A 17,829-nucleotide genomic window follows, 5' to 3' on the forward strand; every position below is an offset into this window, starting at 1 on the left:
AAGGGTGGCTTACAGCATAAGGCCTACAGCTCACTACCTTGCCTTGTTGATGTAATAGCCACAAAAAAGGCTGTTTTCAAAGAGAGAAACCGTAAGGGACAAGTATGCATAGGCTCAAAAGGAGCAGTCATCAGAAATGTCCATACCAGACTAAGGTCCCAATCCGGGACAACAAATGGAGTTGGCGGAAACTTATTTACAAGGCCTTTCAGGAATTGTGCCATTAGCGGGATTGTAGAAAATGAACCTTCATCCGGGGATCTCAAACACAGACAAGGCTGCCAAATATCCTCTGACTGTGGTGACCTGAAGGCCTGCTGAGGCCAGTGACAGAAGGAACTCCATCACTGTAGTGGTGGGGCAAGAGATGGGGTCAATATTGTGTTCCACGCACCACAACTCAAATCTTCGCCACCTGCAATCTTACAAAGATCTAGTAGATGGTCTGCATGCGGCCAGCAATACAGCAAGCACTTCCTCAGAGAGGTTCCAGTCATCATACCTCATCCTCTCAAGAGCCACGCATTTAGGTTGAGGGATTCCGGGGTCGGTGGAATATCTGGCCTTCCGACTGGGTTAGGAGATCCGGCCGCCGTGGCAACCGGTGAGGTGGGCAGATCCAAGCGGTTGGAGTGCCACATTCTCCTCTCCCAGAGCTTTCAAGATCATGGTCGCTCGAAACCTCTTCAACCTCCGAAGAACCCATGGAACTATGGAAATCGGAGGGAAAGCGTAATGGAGAGGGAAGGTCCAATCCACTGCACTTCCTGTTGGATTTCGTTGCAAACAGATCCCCTGCTGGGGTACCCCAGAGCGAGAAGACCTCCTCTAGGACTTCCTGGCACACTTCCCAGTGATGTGAGACTGTGCCCTGCCTGCTCAGAGAATCCACCAAGCTGTTCTTTGTGCCTGCCAGATGAACTGCAGAGACCGAGTTCCTGTTCTCCAGTGACTAGAACCAAAGCAGCATCGCCTCCGTGCAGAGGGGGCGGGAGTGCACACCACCTTGTTTGTTGAGATAGTGCATTGCTACTGTGTTGTCCGTCTGAATGAGGACATGCTTCCCTTGCAGAGACGGAGTGAATGCCTTTAAGGCAAACCTGATCGCTTGCAATTCCAGTCTGTGGATGTGCTCAATGGCTTCCGTTGCTGACCAAAGACCACTCACATGCAAATACTCGCAGTGAGCACCCCAAGCCTTCAGAGATGCATCCGTGACGACTTGGGTCGGAGGCCAGAAGGGTTCCCCCGCCAGGAGACTGTTGTGGTCCGCCCACCAGGTCAGGTCACTAACCACTGATGCAGACACCCTGAAGAGACCCTTCAGGAGCCAATGCGGGGACCTCATGCGCAACCTGGCCTCTGGTACTGGAAAAATGCAGGAGTCCATGAGACCTAAGAAACGGAGGAAGGAAGCAGCTGGTATAGTGGTATGGTTCTGGAACAAGTCAACCATTTGTGTCAAGCTGATGACTCTTTTCGGGCGGGAAGGCTTTCCCAACCTAGGTGTCTAGGACTGCTCCGATGAACTGAAGCCTCTGTACTGGTGTCATTTGGGACTTCTTTAAATTCAGGGAGTAGTCTAGCCTGAGCAGCAGCAAGCAGGTGTTCTCTAAATGGGACATGACCTGCACCTCTGCCTTCCCTCCGATGAGCCAGTTGTCCAGGTGTGGAAATACGTGGACCCCGGATTTGCGCCATAAGCTTGGTGAAGACCCTTGGGCTGTAAGTTAGACCAAAGGGGAGCACCTTGAACTGACAGTGCATATACCCTATGGTGAACCTTAGGAACTCCAGTGCTTTCGATGGATCGGCACATGATAAAATAGGGCGTCCTGTAGGTCTATTGACACCGGCCAGTCCTGTAGGTCGAGAGCGTGGAGAATCACTCCCAATGTCACCATCCTGAATGTGTCTTTCCTCAGGAACTTGTTCAAGGTCCTGAGGTCCAGAATGGGATGGAGACCTCCTCCCTTCTTGGGTACCAGGAAATACTGCGAATACCAACCCGATCCTCTCTGCTCGGGCGGTACCTCTTCCACGGCACCCTTGGACAACAGGGCTCTCAGTTCTTCCTGGAGCTCTTGTCCCGGTTGGATTGGGGAGTGGCTGGGATCTGGCCAGAGGTTTTGCTAAAAATGGCAGACAATAACCCCACTGAATGAGCTAAAGAGCCCAGGCATCGCAGGTAATTCCCTGCTGCTGGAGCAAATGCTCTGTCAACTGTCCACCAACCGGTGCATTGTGAGAGGGGAAATCAAAACGGGTTCGGAGGCCGGATCGCCCCTGCCACTGATACCGCGTCGCCCCTGCCGCTGATGCCGCTTGTTGGCCTTTAGAAGCCCCTCTGCCCCTTTTGGAACACAAGAAGAGCTTCTGCCCTTGCCTGACCGGTGGGAGCTGCATTTTCCTGCCATAAGGAGCATACTGCCTTCAGCCCCGTGCTCTAGAGGCAAAGCTGAAGGGCAGGTTTGGCCGGCTGCGCAGTTAGGCTTAAAGATTTAGCAGCGATTTTGGATTCTTTACATTTCTCTAAAGATCGTCAGCTTTCTGGCCGAACAGAAGAACCCCCTCGAAGGGCATGTCCAGAAGTTTAACTTGTACATTAGGCAAAAAGAACTGATGTTTTTAAACAGGCTTGTCTCCTTATCGTTACTGCTGATGCCACAGATCGGCCCACACAGTCGGCGATGTCCAGGCCTGTTCACGTAGCGACTGCCTGGCCACCTCTTTCCCATCCTCCACCAGCCATAGGAAGCCCTCGCACATCTCTCCTTCAGGGACTTACTGTGCAGCATTTTCAACAGCTGTCCAGAGACCAAAAGAGTACATGGCAAAACTGCTTGCCACATTTGCAGCCTTAAGAGCTATACTGCCTGAAGGGAATGCTTTTTTGGCTAAGGCATCAACCTTTTTCACTACCCTGTTGGGAGGCAGAGTGGAAGCAGAAGATGCAGGTCTAGATGAGACCATGGCAGCCTGCATAACAAGCCCGTCCGAGGAAGGGTGAGAGAAGAGGAATGAAGGGTCTCCTCTAGCCGGCATATATTTCCCAGAAATGGTGGTGTTGATGGGAGGAAAAGAACATGGGTGCGGCCAGAGAGTTGTTAGAGGATCAGCAATGGCAGGGTTTAAAGGCATATTGTGCTCTGTAGTGAGACGTTCATTCGAAATATCGGTGAGGTCGTAACCTTGTATTGGCGCCACTGAGGATTGCAATCCTAGGGTATCAATGACCCTTTCTACCAAAGCTCTGAATTTTGACAAGTCATGAACATAGGGCTGGGATTGTTGAAATTCCAGGTCTGGAGAGGTGTCCAGACCGCTGGTGTCATGGAGGCTGTGAGCTAGCTGTGAAAGCGGACTGTGGTCTTCAGAATAACCAACACATCCTGTACCCAAGTAAATGGGGTCGGCATCCCCCTGCTCATCGGCGTCATTAGCGCCAAAGATACCTGCCATGGTATAGAAAAATTCAGACTGAGGTTGTGGTGTAAAGGATTTCTCGACAACCGCCGACGGTTGGTCTATTGGCGTCGATATGGTGGATGTCAGCATTGATCAGTGTCGAGCTGGCGTAGCATCGACATCCTTGGATGCATAGTGTTGATCCGGCTGCCACTGGACCTCTTTCGGTGTTGAAAGGTTTATCGGCGCCGCCATCGTCGGTATCGGGGCACGAGATGGGTCGGAAATGCTGAGCGCCGCTCTTGGCTCCAAAGCCTGCTGTGTTGGCGCGTTAATCACGTCGACTGCAGCATGTTTTTGAACATGTCAAGCATAATCTGGCTCACCTTTCCCCGTCGACGAATCAGAGTGTCAGCGGTGACGCCTTTTCTTCTTTCGGGATGAGGATGAGGAAAAATGGCTCCTCAAATGGGAACGTTTCTTCTTCCGCCTATGTTCTTTTTCAGGGGTGTGCTCATTGGTTTCAGCCTCCGAAGATCAAACAGTCCACTGTGCCAGTGACTTAGAGGGCGGCCGCCCAAGAGTGAGTTTTGCTGCTCGATTGCAAAGGGATTTGGACTGCATTTTGGTGCACGACAGACACTAGTCTGTCCCATGACCCGTGTCGAGGCACCAGAGACACAACTCGTGTGGATCAGTGATGGACATCTTGGTGCCACAATCGGAACAACGCTTGAAGCCTGATACCCGAGCAACAGACATCTCGTGTTGAGGAATTTGAAAAAAGGTTTTCTGCCGAAAACGAAGACTCACCTGGGTTCCCAAGCAGCGTGTTAGTGTGTGGAAAAAAGGAACTGAGGTGTGGGGCGTAGTGACTAGGTATTTATACGATGCCTGACGTCACGTCCGGAGTTGAGGACCAGATGCCGAGCAACACGATCGACGGTCGGGTCGAGGTCCACTACGCCCCCTGATGAAAATTTTCCGAAGCAGCAGAGCTGAATGGCTATCTATCAGATGAGGAATTTACAGGAGAAAAGCAATCCATTGAAGTGGTCTTGCTTGACGTAAAGGACAATTTGCGAAAACTCCAGCCAGCTTCTGGGATCGGTAAACATGCTCCATCTGGAAGATGTTTCCCACTCACTCCATTGGAGGGAAGGCCGTGCCCAGACAAGTGTCCAGAAATGCACAAATAAATATGACGTATTCAATATATTTTTATATATTAAATACTGTAATAAACAGCAGTTTGAACTTGCTGTTCGACTGATTCCTCCGTTTGTTCAGTGGAAGTTGTTGGGCCTTCCGAGAGTTTGCGAACTCCTAGTGGCATACCTGAGAGTTTGTCCCAATGTTAGGCAGAATCCTGTGCAGTGCCCTTAGGGACCACTACACACAATTAAGACCACAGGTGGCAATACAAGTTTTACCTTTGGTACAAGCCTGTGCTACTAAGTTATAGTGGTAGCAGTAGCAGAGCAGCCAGGCTTATCTCAAGAGTATATGATCAGTAGCAGAGATTACACAAAGGGACCACAATTACTGTGACTCAAGCAAACACTGACTCAAGGTTTTAGGTAAAAAATATAAGTACATTTATTTTTACACCGTCAGTTATAAACACAACACTTCTATTAAACTTTAAACAAAACCACACGTTAAATATACTACAACTAACCAATTCACTTTGTACAGTATGTCTCAAGGTAAGTACCCTGTGTTTGAATGAACCGGAGTTATGAACAAAACACGATACTGCGGATACGGTTGTGATCACTTTTTGACAATTCGGTCTACTAAATAAACGCGTATCCGTGGCATGAAATGCTACCGGGGCAAAAACACACTTAGCACCTGAGATACCCAGAGGGAGTTGGAGGCAAAAATCACAGGCAATATTTTGGTTAGGCAGACAGAATCGAAAAATACTCAACAGGAGTTCAAAAGTCAAAAGGCCGGAGCCAGGTTCAAGTGATACCGGAGGCCTGTTGCCGAAGATCACACCGTTAGACAGTTCACGATTCAACGTAGCCAAAAGTACTTTGATATTGTCAATGTTCGGAAGCAAAAGTTATAAGAAGGAGGGAAGACAAGGGCAAGCCTTGAGGATGAAGAAAAGGGATTCACCCAGTTTCCTCGAACAGAACACAGTACCTTATTCCAATGATGCAGCTGGTGCCCTGGCAGTTGTTCCTGTTGGTTTCCCGCAGACCCACGATTCCTGGAGCTTCGTTGTGAAGGACGACGCCTGAAGGGGGTCTGCACCAAACAGGGATGAAGCCGGCAGCAGCGACAACGAATAAAAGGTGCGCTCCTTAAAAACAGGAGAGGCTCGGCAGGTGGCTTTCCGGACCACTACAGCAGTGTGCAGCGATTTCGACCACGACGGAGACCTCCGGCTGAAGAAGATGAGCTGGTTATCCCCACCAGACTCAAGGGAAGAAGACTCCGGACTGGATCTCCTCTTAGTCGTTGAAGGGTAGACAGCTCAGGACTGCGGCAGGGCTTCACCTGGACGGGGTAGTTGCAGCAGCCGTTGTTCTCTCCGCTTCTCTTCGGTTCCTTGTAGTTCCAGAGGCAACACTGACTTCTAGCCCAAGAGACCTGCCTTTTATGCGCAAAATCCCCATTCACACAGCCTGGCTGTCAATCACGCAGCAGGGGGGTTGTCCAGCTGGGACAACCACCTCAGCCAATCATGGCAAAGTGCGACTTGGGTTTCCTAGGATACCCTGTGCAGGTAGTGATACACCCTTTCCCAACATTCAGTCTACCTAGACACCCAGGCGCCAAGAGGAGGGCTTCTCTGCAGAAACCCGCCAAAAGACAGTGAACAAAGAAGGCGAACCTAGTTTGCCACGCAAAGTTAAACACAAGAAGGACTTTAACAAAAATAAATGGCGAATAAACCCAACCGGAGCCAAAAGAAAGATGATTTGGTCAAGCGGGTTTATGCTTAAGGCTGCTAAAATAGCCAAAAGTATTACCACGTTTATCTAATATAATCGCGGTAGAAAAGTTAGGGTAGATACCACTGCCACCAGCCAAGTCTAAATGTTAAAAGAGCGAAACAATGCTCAGGGAGGTACGGACAGAAAAGGGGTACAGATTAGCCCTTTCCAGTACTCCGTGTAAGATGGGGTGTACTGGGTCTGTGGTAAAAAGGGACTATGTAAAGTAAATGGCAACTTTACCTTTCTCTGGGGGACAGTAGTCAGCCCCAGCGAAATGGAGTCAGATGGAAGTCTTAAAGACAACCCTGGGTTACTACACTAAAGGTGCTGTGTAACCTATACAAGAACAGGGGCACCTGGAGTGGTGTGCTCCAGTGCCCAAGATTACACAATGAGTAAAAACACATAGGCCAAAACACATGTAAGAGTGGAAAAGGATGTACACTCTTACTAGGTGGAAAAATAAACTTCAGAAATCCAGCAAAGCTGCTTTGGGGACTCACTAGGTGAGGAAAATTAGCCCTAGAAGGAGAATTCTCCCTAACACCAAACAGTAGGAATGCCTGTAGTGAAGGTTCCACTGTATGTCAGTTGGAGAGCCCCAGCCTGGGTGATGGGACCCAGTGGTTCATACTTGCCATCTTAAAGGAACTTTGTGAAATATGGAATAAAGCTGATTAATGGAACTTACCCAAGATGTCTAAGGATCTTTGATTATTACAGGCCAGTCCCCATCAAGAACACATATTAAGTGTTGCAACCCTGCAGGTAAGTCCTCCTGATTTTACTCTGCGTTGCCCTGATCTGGGATGCTTAGCCATCCTTTTGGAATTAAATGTCCAACCCAGAAAGTGGCTCAGTTGGCGCAGGTATCAGTGCCCAATTAATGGGCACCAAAAGAAGGAAAGTGGGCGGTGCCGAACTACACTTAGCCAGACCCAAAGACTCCAGCTCACTCTGGGAGGTACAGAGTCCAAAGCCTTTAGGTGTGTGGCGGCAGCAGCACTGATGCTCTCCAGCACAGTCTTTACAATGATCAGCAAAGATAATACCCCTACTAGCTCCTAGGGCCTGGTCAAAGACCTTTTGTATGACCACCCTGAAAGCCTCCCTCTCCTCGGGTGTTGAAGAGAAGCTGGGGTAAGGCAGGAGTCACACTCATCTTAACAGGTTGTGGTGCCTCTTCCTCTGACTCCACATGTCTCCTCTTATGATACCGCCTGTGAGAAGAGGTAGGGGGAATGAGAGTGGGAGAAGAAAGACTCTCTTCTAGAGTGATGGTGCTGCTTACCCTTGGTTGTGCTTCTTCTCCTTCTCCAGGGAGTGGGTCCGCAGTGTACACTGTGAAGATTTCTCCCATATAGATTTGGGTGAGGTCATAAAGGGCCTCACCACATGTTCACAAACAACTTTCAGCATCATGCTCCGACAGGACCCACACTCTTTCGAAGACAAAACAAGACAGTGGACTGCAGGTTGGTCACAGACATGGAGCAGTGACCATTCACAACGGGCTGAACTCTGATTCAGGTGGAGACAGGATGTCACAATATGAAAAAAGTAATCAAGTGATTAAACTGAGAAGAAGCTCCTGAGAAAGCATGTGAAAAAATAACCAACGAAAATGGTGCTGGGGACTCTGAGCATGTATGGGTATGATGTCACTTTAGGCACTTGCCACCGACAAGGGCCCATGATGGTGCCAACCTCTGAGCGGTGCAATGCCACATGCTGGCTGATAAAGCAACTGGCGTTCACGGGGCTGAATGTTCCCATTAGAAGAACAAGTTACTTTCTTACCTGGTAACGTTATTTCGATGGGATGGTCCAGCTGTGGACATTACCTGTCATAGATATGGAATACGTCGGAGGACCCAATCCCCTCGAAATGACCATTTAGTAAAATAGGGAAGATAGAATGGCAACATCACAGTGGCTTATACTGCCAGCAGTCAATGTAGAACCTTGATTCATAAATACAGTCACATATGTAATACCCTCTCCTTCATAGCCAGACACCATTCTTTGTAACTCACAGGAAACCAGATGGTCCAGATCCACTTGCTTACAGTGCTCCTTCTGCATGTGCAGCACCAGAAAGCCTACAAGAATATAAGAAAGATTAGTTAAAGATGTAACATACTGACAAAGCAACAGGTTATCAAATGTCAAGTATGGCTTCAAGGCAGTGAGCTATAGGAGAGATTACCAATCAAGTTAATATAACATGAGAGCCGGATGCAATCCAACTGTAAGAGAACCCTGTATTGCAGGTGGGTTGTAGGGGAATGTAAAGGTTACTTACCTCTGACAATTGTTCTCCATTCTGATATTTTGGTTTGTCCTAATATTTTCAGCGAACCTTTTACACAATGACATGGTTTAATAAGGCACACACCTTTGATGTTGTCATGGTTTGGAAAGCTCCACCCCAAAATGCTACCTCCCATTTTCCTCTTTGGAGCAGAAAGAGAGAGAATGAACCCAATTGACCTTGGATTAAGGCAAAGCTATTTGTGATCCAAAGTGGCTCAACTCATCATCAATGTAGTGAGAATCACTGGATATTGAAATACTGGTCCAACTCGGACTTCACAGTAAAATGTGTTGAACTGTGTAGGATAGGAACACTTACTTTTTAATTTTGTTTTTATTGTGATATAGTCAAAACAAAAAGTTAAAACTTGACTTTTCACAAAACATCTTAAAATGTACAGTCAAAAATCCTAGAAAAGACAATAATTGTATAACAAAACAACCTCACAGAAAGGAGCCTATATAACCACAATAATCACTCAGTTTAAAAAGGAGTATATAATATAAAAATTAGGAAAGAAAATAAAGCAGAAAATGAAACAGAATAAAGCCCCTTAAATCAAGCACAATAAGAAACATAGGCAACAGAGAATCAATTAGTTAGTCGATGTCAACAAATTCCACAAGTTTTGATGTTCGAAAAACATCATTACCCGAGGCCAATCTATTCCAAAAAAGATCTGTTTCCAGCCACCACCCCCAGTGAGTGAAGCGCTCCAACCTAAAGGCCCTCAGCTCCCAAGTCCAACAATAACTTAAAATATGTCTCAAAGTCTGAGTGGCAGAGCCCCAACATTTTTCGCAGTCCGAACTTGGGGTCTCAATTGGGTATCTAATGTTCTTAATCTCCAAGGTTGGTAGTAGGTGTAATATGAATCTCAGAAAGTCACCTCTCATGATGGGGTCTGGAAATGTACTCAAATATGTGGGTAACGTAGACCTATATTTGTCCATTGGTGTCAGGGAGGGACACAGGCGGGATTTGATCATATTATCAATTGTTCTTATCCAGTCCATTCTTTGGTGTTTGGAAATTATGCATTTTGAGTTCGCCCAAATTTCTAGATCTGTAGGAACTAGCCCTGCAAACCTTTTTCCATCTGCGGCAAATAGCGATATTGGGCGCTAGTTTATGGGGTCAAGTCGGTCTGCCTTCTTAAAAATAGATATGACAACCGCCCTCCTCCAGAAACTGGGAATTTGTTTAGAGATAATAATGCCTTTGAATAGAGCAGCCAGAACCCGAGCCCAAGTGTCTGTATCAGCCTTAAAAATCATATTGCTTAGACCATTGGGCCCCAGGCTCTGGAGGAGGAAGACTTCATAATTAGACCCTTTATATCCTCTACTGTATAAAGCAAATACCATTTCGTATAATTTCGGTGTTCTGTTTCGCCGATGGGATGCATCCATATAGCCCAGTGAAGTATTTGACCCACATCTGCTCTTGGATCATTCCGTCCTGTGCAGAGGAATGCGGCTTATCAAAAGATCCCACTAGGGACCAAAAATTGCGGGAATTATTTTGGGAGACAGCCCTCAGCATAATTTCTCCTTCAAGTTGTGAGCGTTGGAACCGGTGCGCTCCGGACCAGTTCCTATAGGTATTTTGTATATCTTTCATTTCAGCGTTCACTCTTTGGAGATCATTCCTCCTCTCCTAGATTCTCTTATTGCTTGTCTCATCTCTCTTTTATATTCCCAGGTTTGTTTGTCAAACTGGTGCAGATGTTTAACCGGTGCAGCAGTCAATGAATTATCTGGTGGGTTAATGTCCCAAGGAAAATCCACAAAGACATTGGGTTGATAATTCCTTGCCAATGCGCTCTCGGACATAGATTCGAATACTTTTGTCCCAACCGATCTGTCAGGACCCGACCACTGTTTTTAAATCTCGAAACTCTATTGACCTCCTGTTCACAGACACATTTACATCAAATCGTTTGATCACCCCCCTCTGGTTTGATCCTAAAAACCGCTTCCAATACATCGTGATCACTCGGCAACCCAATTGTAATAGTAAATTGAGAGCAGCAGTTAAACAGAGGGATAGACAAAAATAGGTAATCAATTGTCGAGAAGCTGTTCTCCCTGCTCCAACTTGGAGCAGGGGGGATATTCCCCTCGATCGAACCATTTTCCATCCAGAGGTCCCAACCCACTAGAAACATTATTGATTGAGGGTAGTTTAGGGATCAAAGATCCTGGTACAGTGGTCTTTATACATTGAGCGTTAAAATCCCCCATTACCAATTCATAGTCTGGCAATTGTTCGGATCAAAGAACCAAAATCGGATAGGGAACGGTGGAAACCCAAGAGGTCGATCTTTGTGGGGTTCCAGTATATATTCTCCACAATCCATTTGAGATTGTCTTTCTCAGTACTGGAATTCACCCTTACAGACAGGATACCAAAAATCTCATTTGACAAAAGAACAGATTGGGAGAAAGACTTGTTCCTACATGCAATACTCATACCCCCAATGGTCGACCCACCCCCCTCGCCCACCGCCAATTGTTGAAAGATTGAGAAGCCATCCAATCCTGTAGCCAAGTTTCCTGGAAAACAATTAAATCAAAAGATTTGAAAACATACACTCCTCTGGAGTCCGTTCTGAAAGATTTATGTCCCCATGTGTTCCAATTCAGCAAGGCAATGCAGTCTTTTGGTATAGGTGTTTCTCTGGCTAGTCCAATATCAGCGGAGCCGATTTTTAGAGTGTCGTTGGTGACTCTAACTAGAGATGTCTCTCTGATAGGCCCAGCTTAAGCAAGACCAAGGAGACTGTATCTGGTGCCATTGACCACACATCAGGGCACAGATCTGTTTTTTTGGGGATAATGGGCCTAGATTGTTCGACTTATCGGCTCAGTGGCATGCCTGGTGTGGGTTGGACATTTTCTGGCAGATCCATATACATTTCAAAGACTCTCTTTCTTCATTCCAGACCAGTTCTCCAGACTGCATCCATCCCAAGCTAGTCTTAAAACCCAGGACGCCCACGTCTGAGGAGGGTAAAAAGGGAAATCTGATGTAATCAACATCAGCTGTGGTAAAATAGCATAGGGCCGTGATTTCCTTCATGATTGCCAAGGTGGCAGCGCCTAGGATTAGACACATCTGATCTAGAGATATAGACCTGAAATGAATTCTTATAGGTCGAACCCAAAGGTCTTTTGTATTGCGTCCGTATAGGGTGCTCCGGGACCGCCTTCGTGCAATTACAAGGCAACTGCATTTCTACCTCAGAGTTAACATGCCGAACCCTCCCTGTAGGTTCCAGGCCTTGAGCAATATCACTTTACATCTCCTGAGTTTGTCTCATCTCTGTTGCAATATTTACCGTTATAGGTTGTATTGTCAAGGGAGATTGTGTCTGACCATTAGAAGTAGTTGCCACTTGGCCTCCAGCAGTGGTTGGTACAGTTTCACCTTCAGATACCATTGGAGTGTCCCTCCATTGTTTGCCGCTCAAGAAGATCGAAGCACTCTTTATGGGCTGAGTTGGCATGTCTTTCTGGATCCACACTGTTTTTTGATTAGGTATGACGTTTTTGGGTGGCAGGGGGGTAGCTAGCCTTTGCTCAGTTTTCCTTGTCTTCTTAGAGGGATTCTGGACCTTTGACTTCACATTTTCAGCAATTTTCAACAACTGTTTTGTATCCGTATTTCTATTCTTTTTACCTTTCTGGGATCCAGTTTTCCTTTGCTCCACTGGTGGTTCTTGTATTTCCATTTTGGGGGCCATAAGACGTACCTTCCTTTTTTCCTTTGTCTTTCCATTTGTCTTAGCTCTTTTGGTATCTCGTAAATTCATATCACTGGTGTGGGCATTTTGGTCATTGGGGTTTTCAGCTGGAGAACCCAGGTCCAAGTCATCAGCCAACTGAGCAAGTCAAACAAATTCCTCCAGTGCCGAAACCAATGTTGTCCAAAGGGGTGATATATTGTTCTTGACACACTTCATCTTGTCCACCTACACATGGCCTGTTTGACATCTCATGAGAATCTCTCCTGTCATTTGCCAAGTTGTAGTTTAGCCGGCCAATATCTTCCCTCAGCCCTTCCCAATGACGATTTAGGAGATCCAACTTTTCTGATTGTCTTGCTGTTTCCAGCCTGAAATCCTTCAGGTCTTCTCCCACTATACCATTTATTGCTGAATTCAAAGCCACCAGAGGGGACTCGTTGGTCTCTAGATCTTTAGTAATTTCAATCAGATAACCCGAATGCTGGTACACTTCGGATCACAGAGCTTCGAAAACTTTCACCAATGAGCTTAAAACAAAGTTTAACGCAGTCAGAGTTGGTATTGATTCACCCACTGATGGCTGAGTAGTCTGCATAAATTGATTATTTAGGGAAGCACAGCAGATATATTTTTTTACTATCACCTGCTGCTCCATAATCATTATGGATACCTCAAGCATGGCCGAGATTGCATTCAGTTCTAAAGACGATTCCTGAGATCTCGGAGGGCTACTTGCCCCCACCACAGCCACTTCATCTTCCTCTATCGCAACATCTCTCAAGTTAGTTGGAGAGCATATCTATTGTTGCGGTGATGAGAAGCATCCTCTCACAGGCAATGTTGCATGTGATAGGCTTCCCATATCCTTATTAGGAAAGCATTCAGCAATAGTCTCTTTCAGGGCATTGGCTGTGAGAGTGTACTCCATATCGGTCGACAAGATACCTTTCAACAAGGGGTGAGGGAGTGGTAGCAGCTGAAGCCCTCAATTCCATGTTGGGATATTCAGCAGATTTTTACCCCATTGGCACGAGAGTCTTGAACAAACATGCTCACCTTTGGGCAAAAACAGCCTCGCCCAGCCGGGTAGGACTTAAAAATTAATGTTACCCCTGTTTTCCACTTTGAACCCCCCCACCCCCCTTCCCAGCAATAATCTCAGTTTCTGGGGCAAAAAGGTCATCCGCGAGGGCTGCACTGCAGAGGTTATATAAGCGAGACATGGTCCTCGAACAAACACCCTTTCAATGTAGTTTGAAACGGAGAGCAGGGCTTTCCTTGGATTAGGGGAGTTATACTCTGTAATCAATATCAGTCGGCCAAGATTAATTATGTGAAGAAATTAAAACGGCAAACAAAGAGACTGGTCACTAGTTACTGTGACAGCTACAAGGCTTAACACGGACTTTGCAGCAGCTTTAATAACATCTAAACATATAGATAGCGCTCAAATCCCGCTGTGTTCAATAAGAGAGGCTCAAAGGCAAAATGCCAACAGTCACCTCGCAGAAAAAGAATAGACAATAAGGAGAAAAAAGGCTCAAAGGCGAAAATATGCCCACAGTCACATTCTCTAGTTATGTTTTTAGAAGCAGTCGCTGTTTAAATCACGGGAGCAACACAAGAGTTTGTAGATAAACAAAGAAATTCCTGCGTTACTGTTTCCAGGCTCAATTTATATTCTTAGTTGAAAGGAAATGCTGAAGAAAAGCAGTCATTATTTAGATCACAGCAGCAACACGTGAGAATAAAAAACAGAGAGATTCCTGTGTTACTGTTTCCATGCCGTTTGCTTTGTTCACAAACCTCTAAACAAAGTGAGACGTAGATGGATAATCATTGAAACTTGTAGTGGCAGTAGAAATCATAACAGATCATATAGCGTTTGGCTTACTTTGTCGAGAATAGTGTCCTCAGATTTCACCGGGCATTTCTCAAAATAGCGCAGCAAAAAACGTTGCAAAACACTTGCTCAACAATTTCGCTACCCTACACATAGCTGCCAGGTTTTATAGGTCCAAATTGCTTAAAGCGGTAGTGCAGAAATTCACCCAGTAATTGAAAAAGCAGCAGAAACAGCGTTCCAGGCAGACACTTTCGAACACTTACAGTTCAAACAATGTCTACAGGGGGCGTAGTGGATCTGCCTTGCTCGGTGCTCGATTGTCTGTTCCGGAAGTGAAGTCAGGCGTTGTATATATAACATGTCATATAGCGTTGTATAGCGTCCCATGCTTCAGTTCCTCCTTTTTTTCCACATGCCTGAATGCTGCAGAGGAAAACCAACGGGAGGAGGCTAATCAGCCTGTAAAAAACATAAGAAAGGATACATCCCAACAGGGTGATCCCATATAATCAGAGTTTTAACACTTTTTTTTCAAGGACGAGTGAAAACGGACACCACAGAGCCATCACCAACGTCTTTTTCACTTAGATAGAAGCGTTGAGCCACAACACATTCCGAGCGGGGACGGCTGGCAGGGGCGATGAGGAATCTGCGGAAGAAGAATAGCTAGAAAAATCACTATGATAAGTAATTTCTCCTTCAATGGATTGCTTTTCTCACGCAGATTCCTCATCTTGACAGACTCTCCAAGCAGTTAGTCTAAAGGAGGAGGGCATAAAGTATTAAATCAGTATGTTCTGCAGAGCTGCCCTACCAAAGTGTGCATCAGTTCCACGTGCTATGTCCAAAGCATAATGCTTGGTGAACGTATGTAAGGAAGACCATGTGGCTGCATGGCAAATGTCCTTAACAGGAACCCCCCCTCTGAACTGCTGTGGAAGCTGAAATAACTGGTAGAATGGGCCCTGATACATGGCAGAAGTTCTTTGCCCGACGACTGGTAACACCGAGATATGCATAAAATAATCCAACGTGAAAGGGTTTGTTTTGTTATGGCGAGACCCTTGCGAGATAAAGAATGGGCTATGAACAACTGGTTTGTGATCCGGAACTCTGATGTACGGGCAACGTAAAAGCTCAAGGCTCTTCTTGGGTCAAGACAGTGAAAATGGTCCTCATCTTTCAAAGGGTGTGGACAGGGTAAAACACAGGCAAATCAATAGATTGTGAAAGATGAAATTCAGAAACAACTTTTTGAAGGAAGCCAGGCCTGACTGAGAGAAACGTATTCTCTAAAAAACTGCAAAAATGGCGATTTGCAGCATAATGCTTGCATCTCACTAACTCTGCTGGCTGACATGATTGCAACCACGAAGGCTGTTTTAAAGGACAACAGCTTCAAAGAACAGGAAGTCATAGGCTCAAACGGAGCCGCCATCAAAAAGGTTAAAACTAGATTAAGTTCCAATCTGGTACAAAAGGGGTTGGCAGAAACTTATTGAGAAGTCCCTTCAGGAATTGGACCATGACCGGAATAGTGAAGAAAGAACCCTGACCCGAGGACATTTTGAACACAGACAAGGCCGCCAAATATCCTTTGACTGTGGTAACCTGAAGGCCTGCTGAGGCCAGTGACAGAAGGAACTCCATCACTATATTGGTGGGGCTAGAGATAGGGTAATTCTTGCGTTCCCTGCACCATGCCTCAAATCTTCTCACCAGCACACGTACAGAGATATTGTAGAAGGTCTGCATGCAGCCAGAAACACCTTAAGCACCTTCCCTGAGAGGTCCCAGTCATATCTCATCCTCTCAAGAGCCACGCATTTAGATTGGGGGAATCTGGGGTCAGGTGAAGCACCCGACCTTCCGAATGGGTTGGGAGATCCGGAAGATCGCTCAGAATCTCTTCAACCTCCTGAGAACCCAAGGAATGACGGGCATTGTGGGGGAGGGGCAGGGCCGTAGTAGAGAGGGAAGGACCAATCCACCGGAAACACATCCCCCAGTGCACCGTTCACTGGGAATTCCCTCAAGCAAACTGTTTGCATTTCCTGTTGGACTCCGAGGCGAACAGATCCACTGCTGGGGTACCACAAAGCGAGAAGACCTCTTCCACAACTTCCTGACACTTCCCACTTGTGTGAGACCGTGCTCTGCCTGCTCAGAGTATCCGCCAAACCATTCTCCGTCCCCGTCAGATGACCTGCAGAGACTGGTATTCTGTTCTCTAGCAACCAGAAAAACAGTAGCATGGCCTCTGTGCAGAGGGTACAGGAGTACACGCCACCTTGTTTGTTCAGGAATTGCATGGCCACCGTATTGTCTGTTAGAATGAGCACATGCTTCCCCTTGAGATACAGGGGGAAAGCCCTCAGGTCTAACCTGATGGCTCGCAAGTCTAGTCTGTTGATATGCCACTTGGCTTCTGTCATGGACCAAAGGCTGCTCACCTGCAAGTACTCGCAGTGAGTGCCCGACCCTTCAGTGACATATCTATGACCTACCGGGTCTGAGGCCAAGGGGGCCAGAAGGGTTCCCCCGCCATAAGGTTGCTGCGGTTGTCCCACCAATCTAGGTTGAGGAACACTTGTTTGAATACGTGGAAAGGATCTGTGAGAGCTCCCAGATACTGAGAACATTGATCCCATAAGAGCTACTGGAGGGATCTCATGTGCAGCCTGGCCTCTGGCACTAGGAAAATACAGGAGGCCATGAGATCTAAGAGGTGGTGGAAGGAAGCTCCTGGTAAAGTGGCGTGGTTCCATAACAATTGTAGCAACTGCTCTATGCTTTCGGCTCGCTCTTCGGGTGGGTAAGCCTTCCCTATCCTAGTGTTTAGAACTGCTCCGATGAACTAGAGCCTTTGGACTGGTGTCACGTGGGACTTCTTCAAGTTCAGGCAGAAGCCCAGCCTGAGCAGTAGCAGACAGGTGTCCTCCACAATACCTGCCCTGCTGACTTCCCCCGGATCAATCAGTCGTCCAGGTAAGGAAATACGTGGACTCCGGATCTCCTGAGGTGAGCCGCGACTACCGCCATGAGCTTGGTGAAGACCCTCGGAGCGGAGGTCAATCCAAAGGGTAGCACTTTGAACTGATAGTGCTTGTCCCCTATGAGGAACCGTAGGAACTTCCTGTGCTTTTGATGTATCGGCACATGGAAATAGGCATCCTGTAGGTCTATCGACACCAGCCAGTCCTTAAGTTCGAGAGCATGGAGAATCTCTTTCAAGATCACCATCCTGAACTTGCTTTTCCTCTGGAACTTCTTCAAGGCCCTGAGGTCCAGAGTGGGGCGGAGACCTCCTTCCTTCTTGGGCACCAGAAAATACCGGGAATACCAGCCAGACCCTCTCTGTTCGGGAGGTACCTCTTCCACGGCACCCTTTGACAACAGGGCTCTCAGTTCTTCCTGGAGCTCCTGTCCCGGTTGGATTGGGGTATGTGGGGATCTGTCAGGTTGCTTTCTCAAGAAGGGCAGGCAATAACCTCACCGAATTGTCTGCAGGGACAAGGCATCAGTGGTAATCTCCTGCCACTAGGACCAA

At 46.9% G+C, this 17,829-nt stretch overlaps 1 protein-coding gene across 2 annotated transcripts in view; it reads right to left on the bottom strand.

The window, feature by feature from the left end:
- MROH1 (maestro heat like repeat family member 1) overlaps positions 1-17,829 on the bottom strand; it is a 2,813,132-nt gene that overhangs the window by 35,570 nt on the left and 2,759,733 nt on the right. For both annotated transcript variants that reach the window (XM_069621886.1, XM_069621885.1), the window contains one exon: positions 8,402-8,467. In XM_069621886.1, the coding sequence (XP_069477987.1) occupies positions 8,402-8,467 (66 nt within the window). The remainder of the gene's footprint in view (positions 1-8,401; positions 8,468-17,829) is intronic.

This window comes from Ambystoma mexicanum, chromosome 5q, assembly GCF_040938575.1.
Source record: "Ambystoma mexicanum isolate Mex_15411 chromosome 5q, UKY_AmexF1_1, whole genome shotgun sequence".
In the NCBI taxonomy this organism is placed as follows: Eukaryota; Metazoa; Chordata; class Amphibia; order Caudata; family Ambystomatidae; genus Ambystoma; species Ambystoma mexicanum.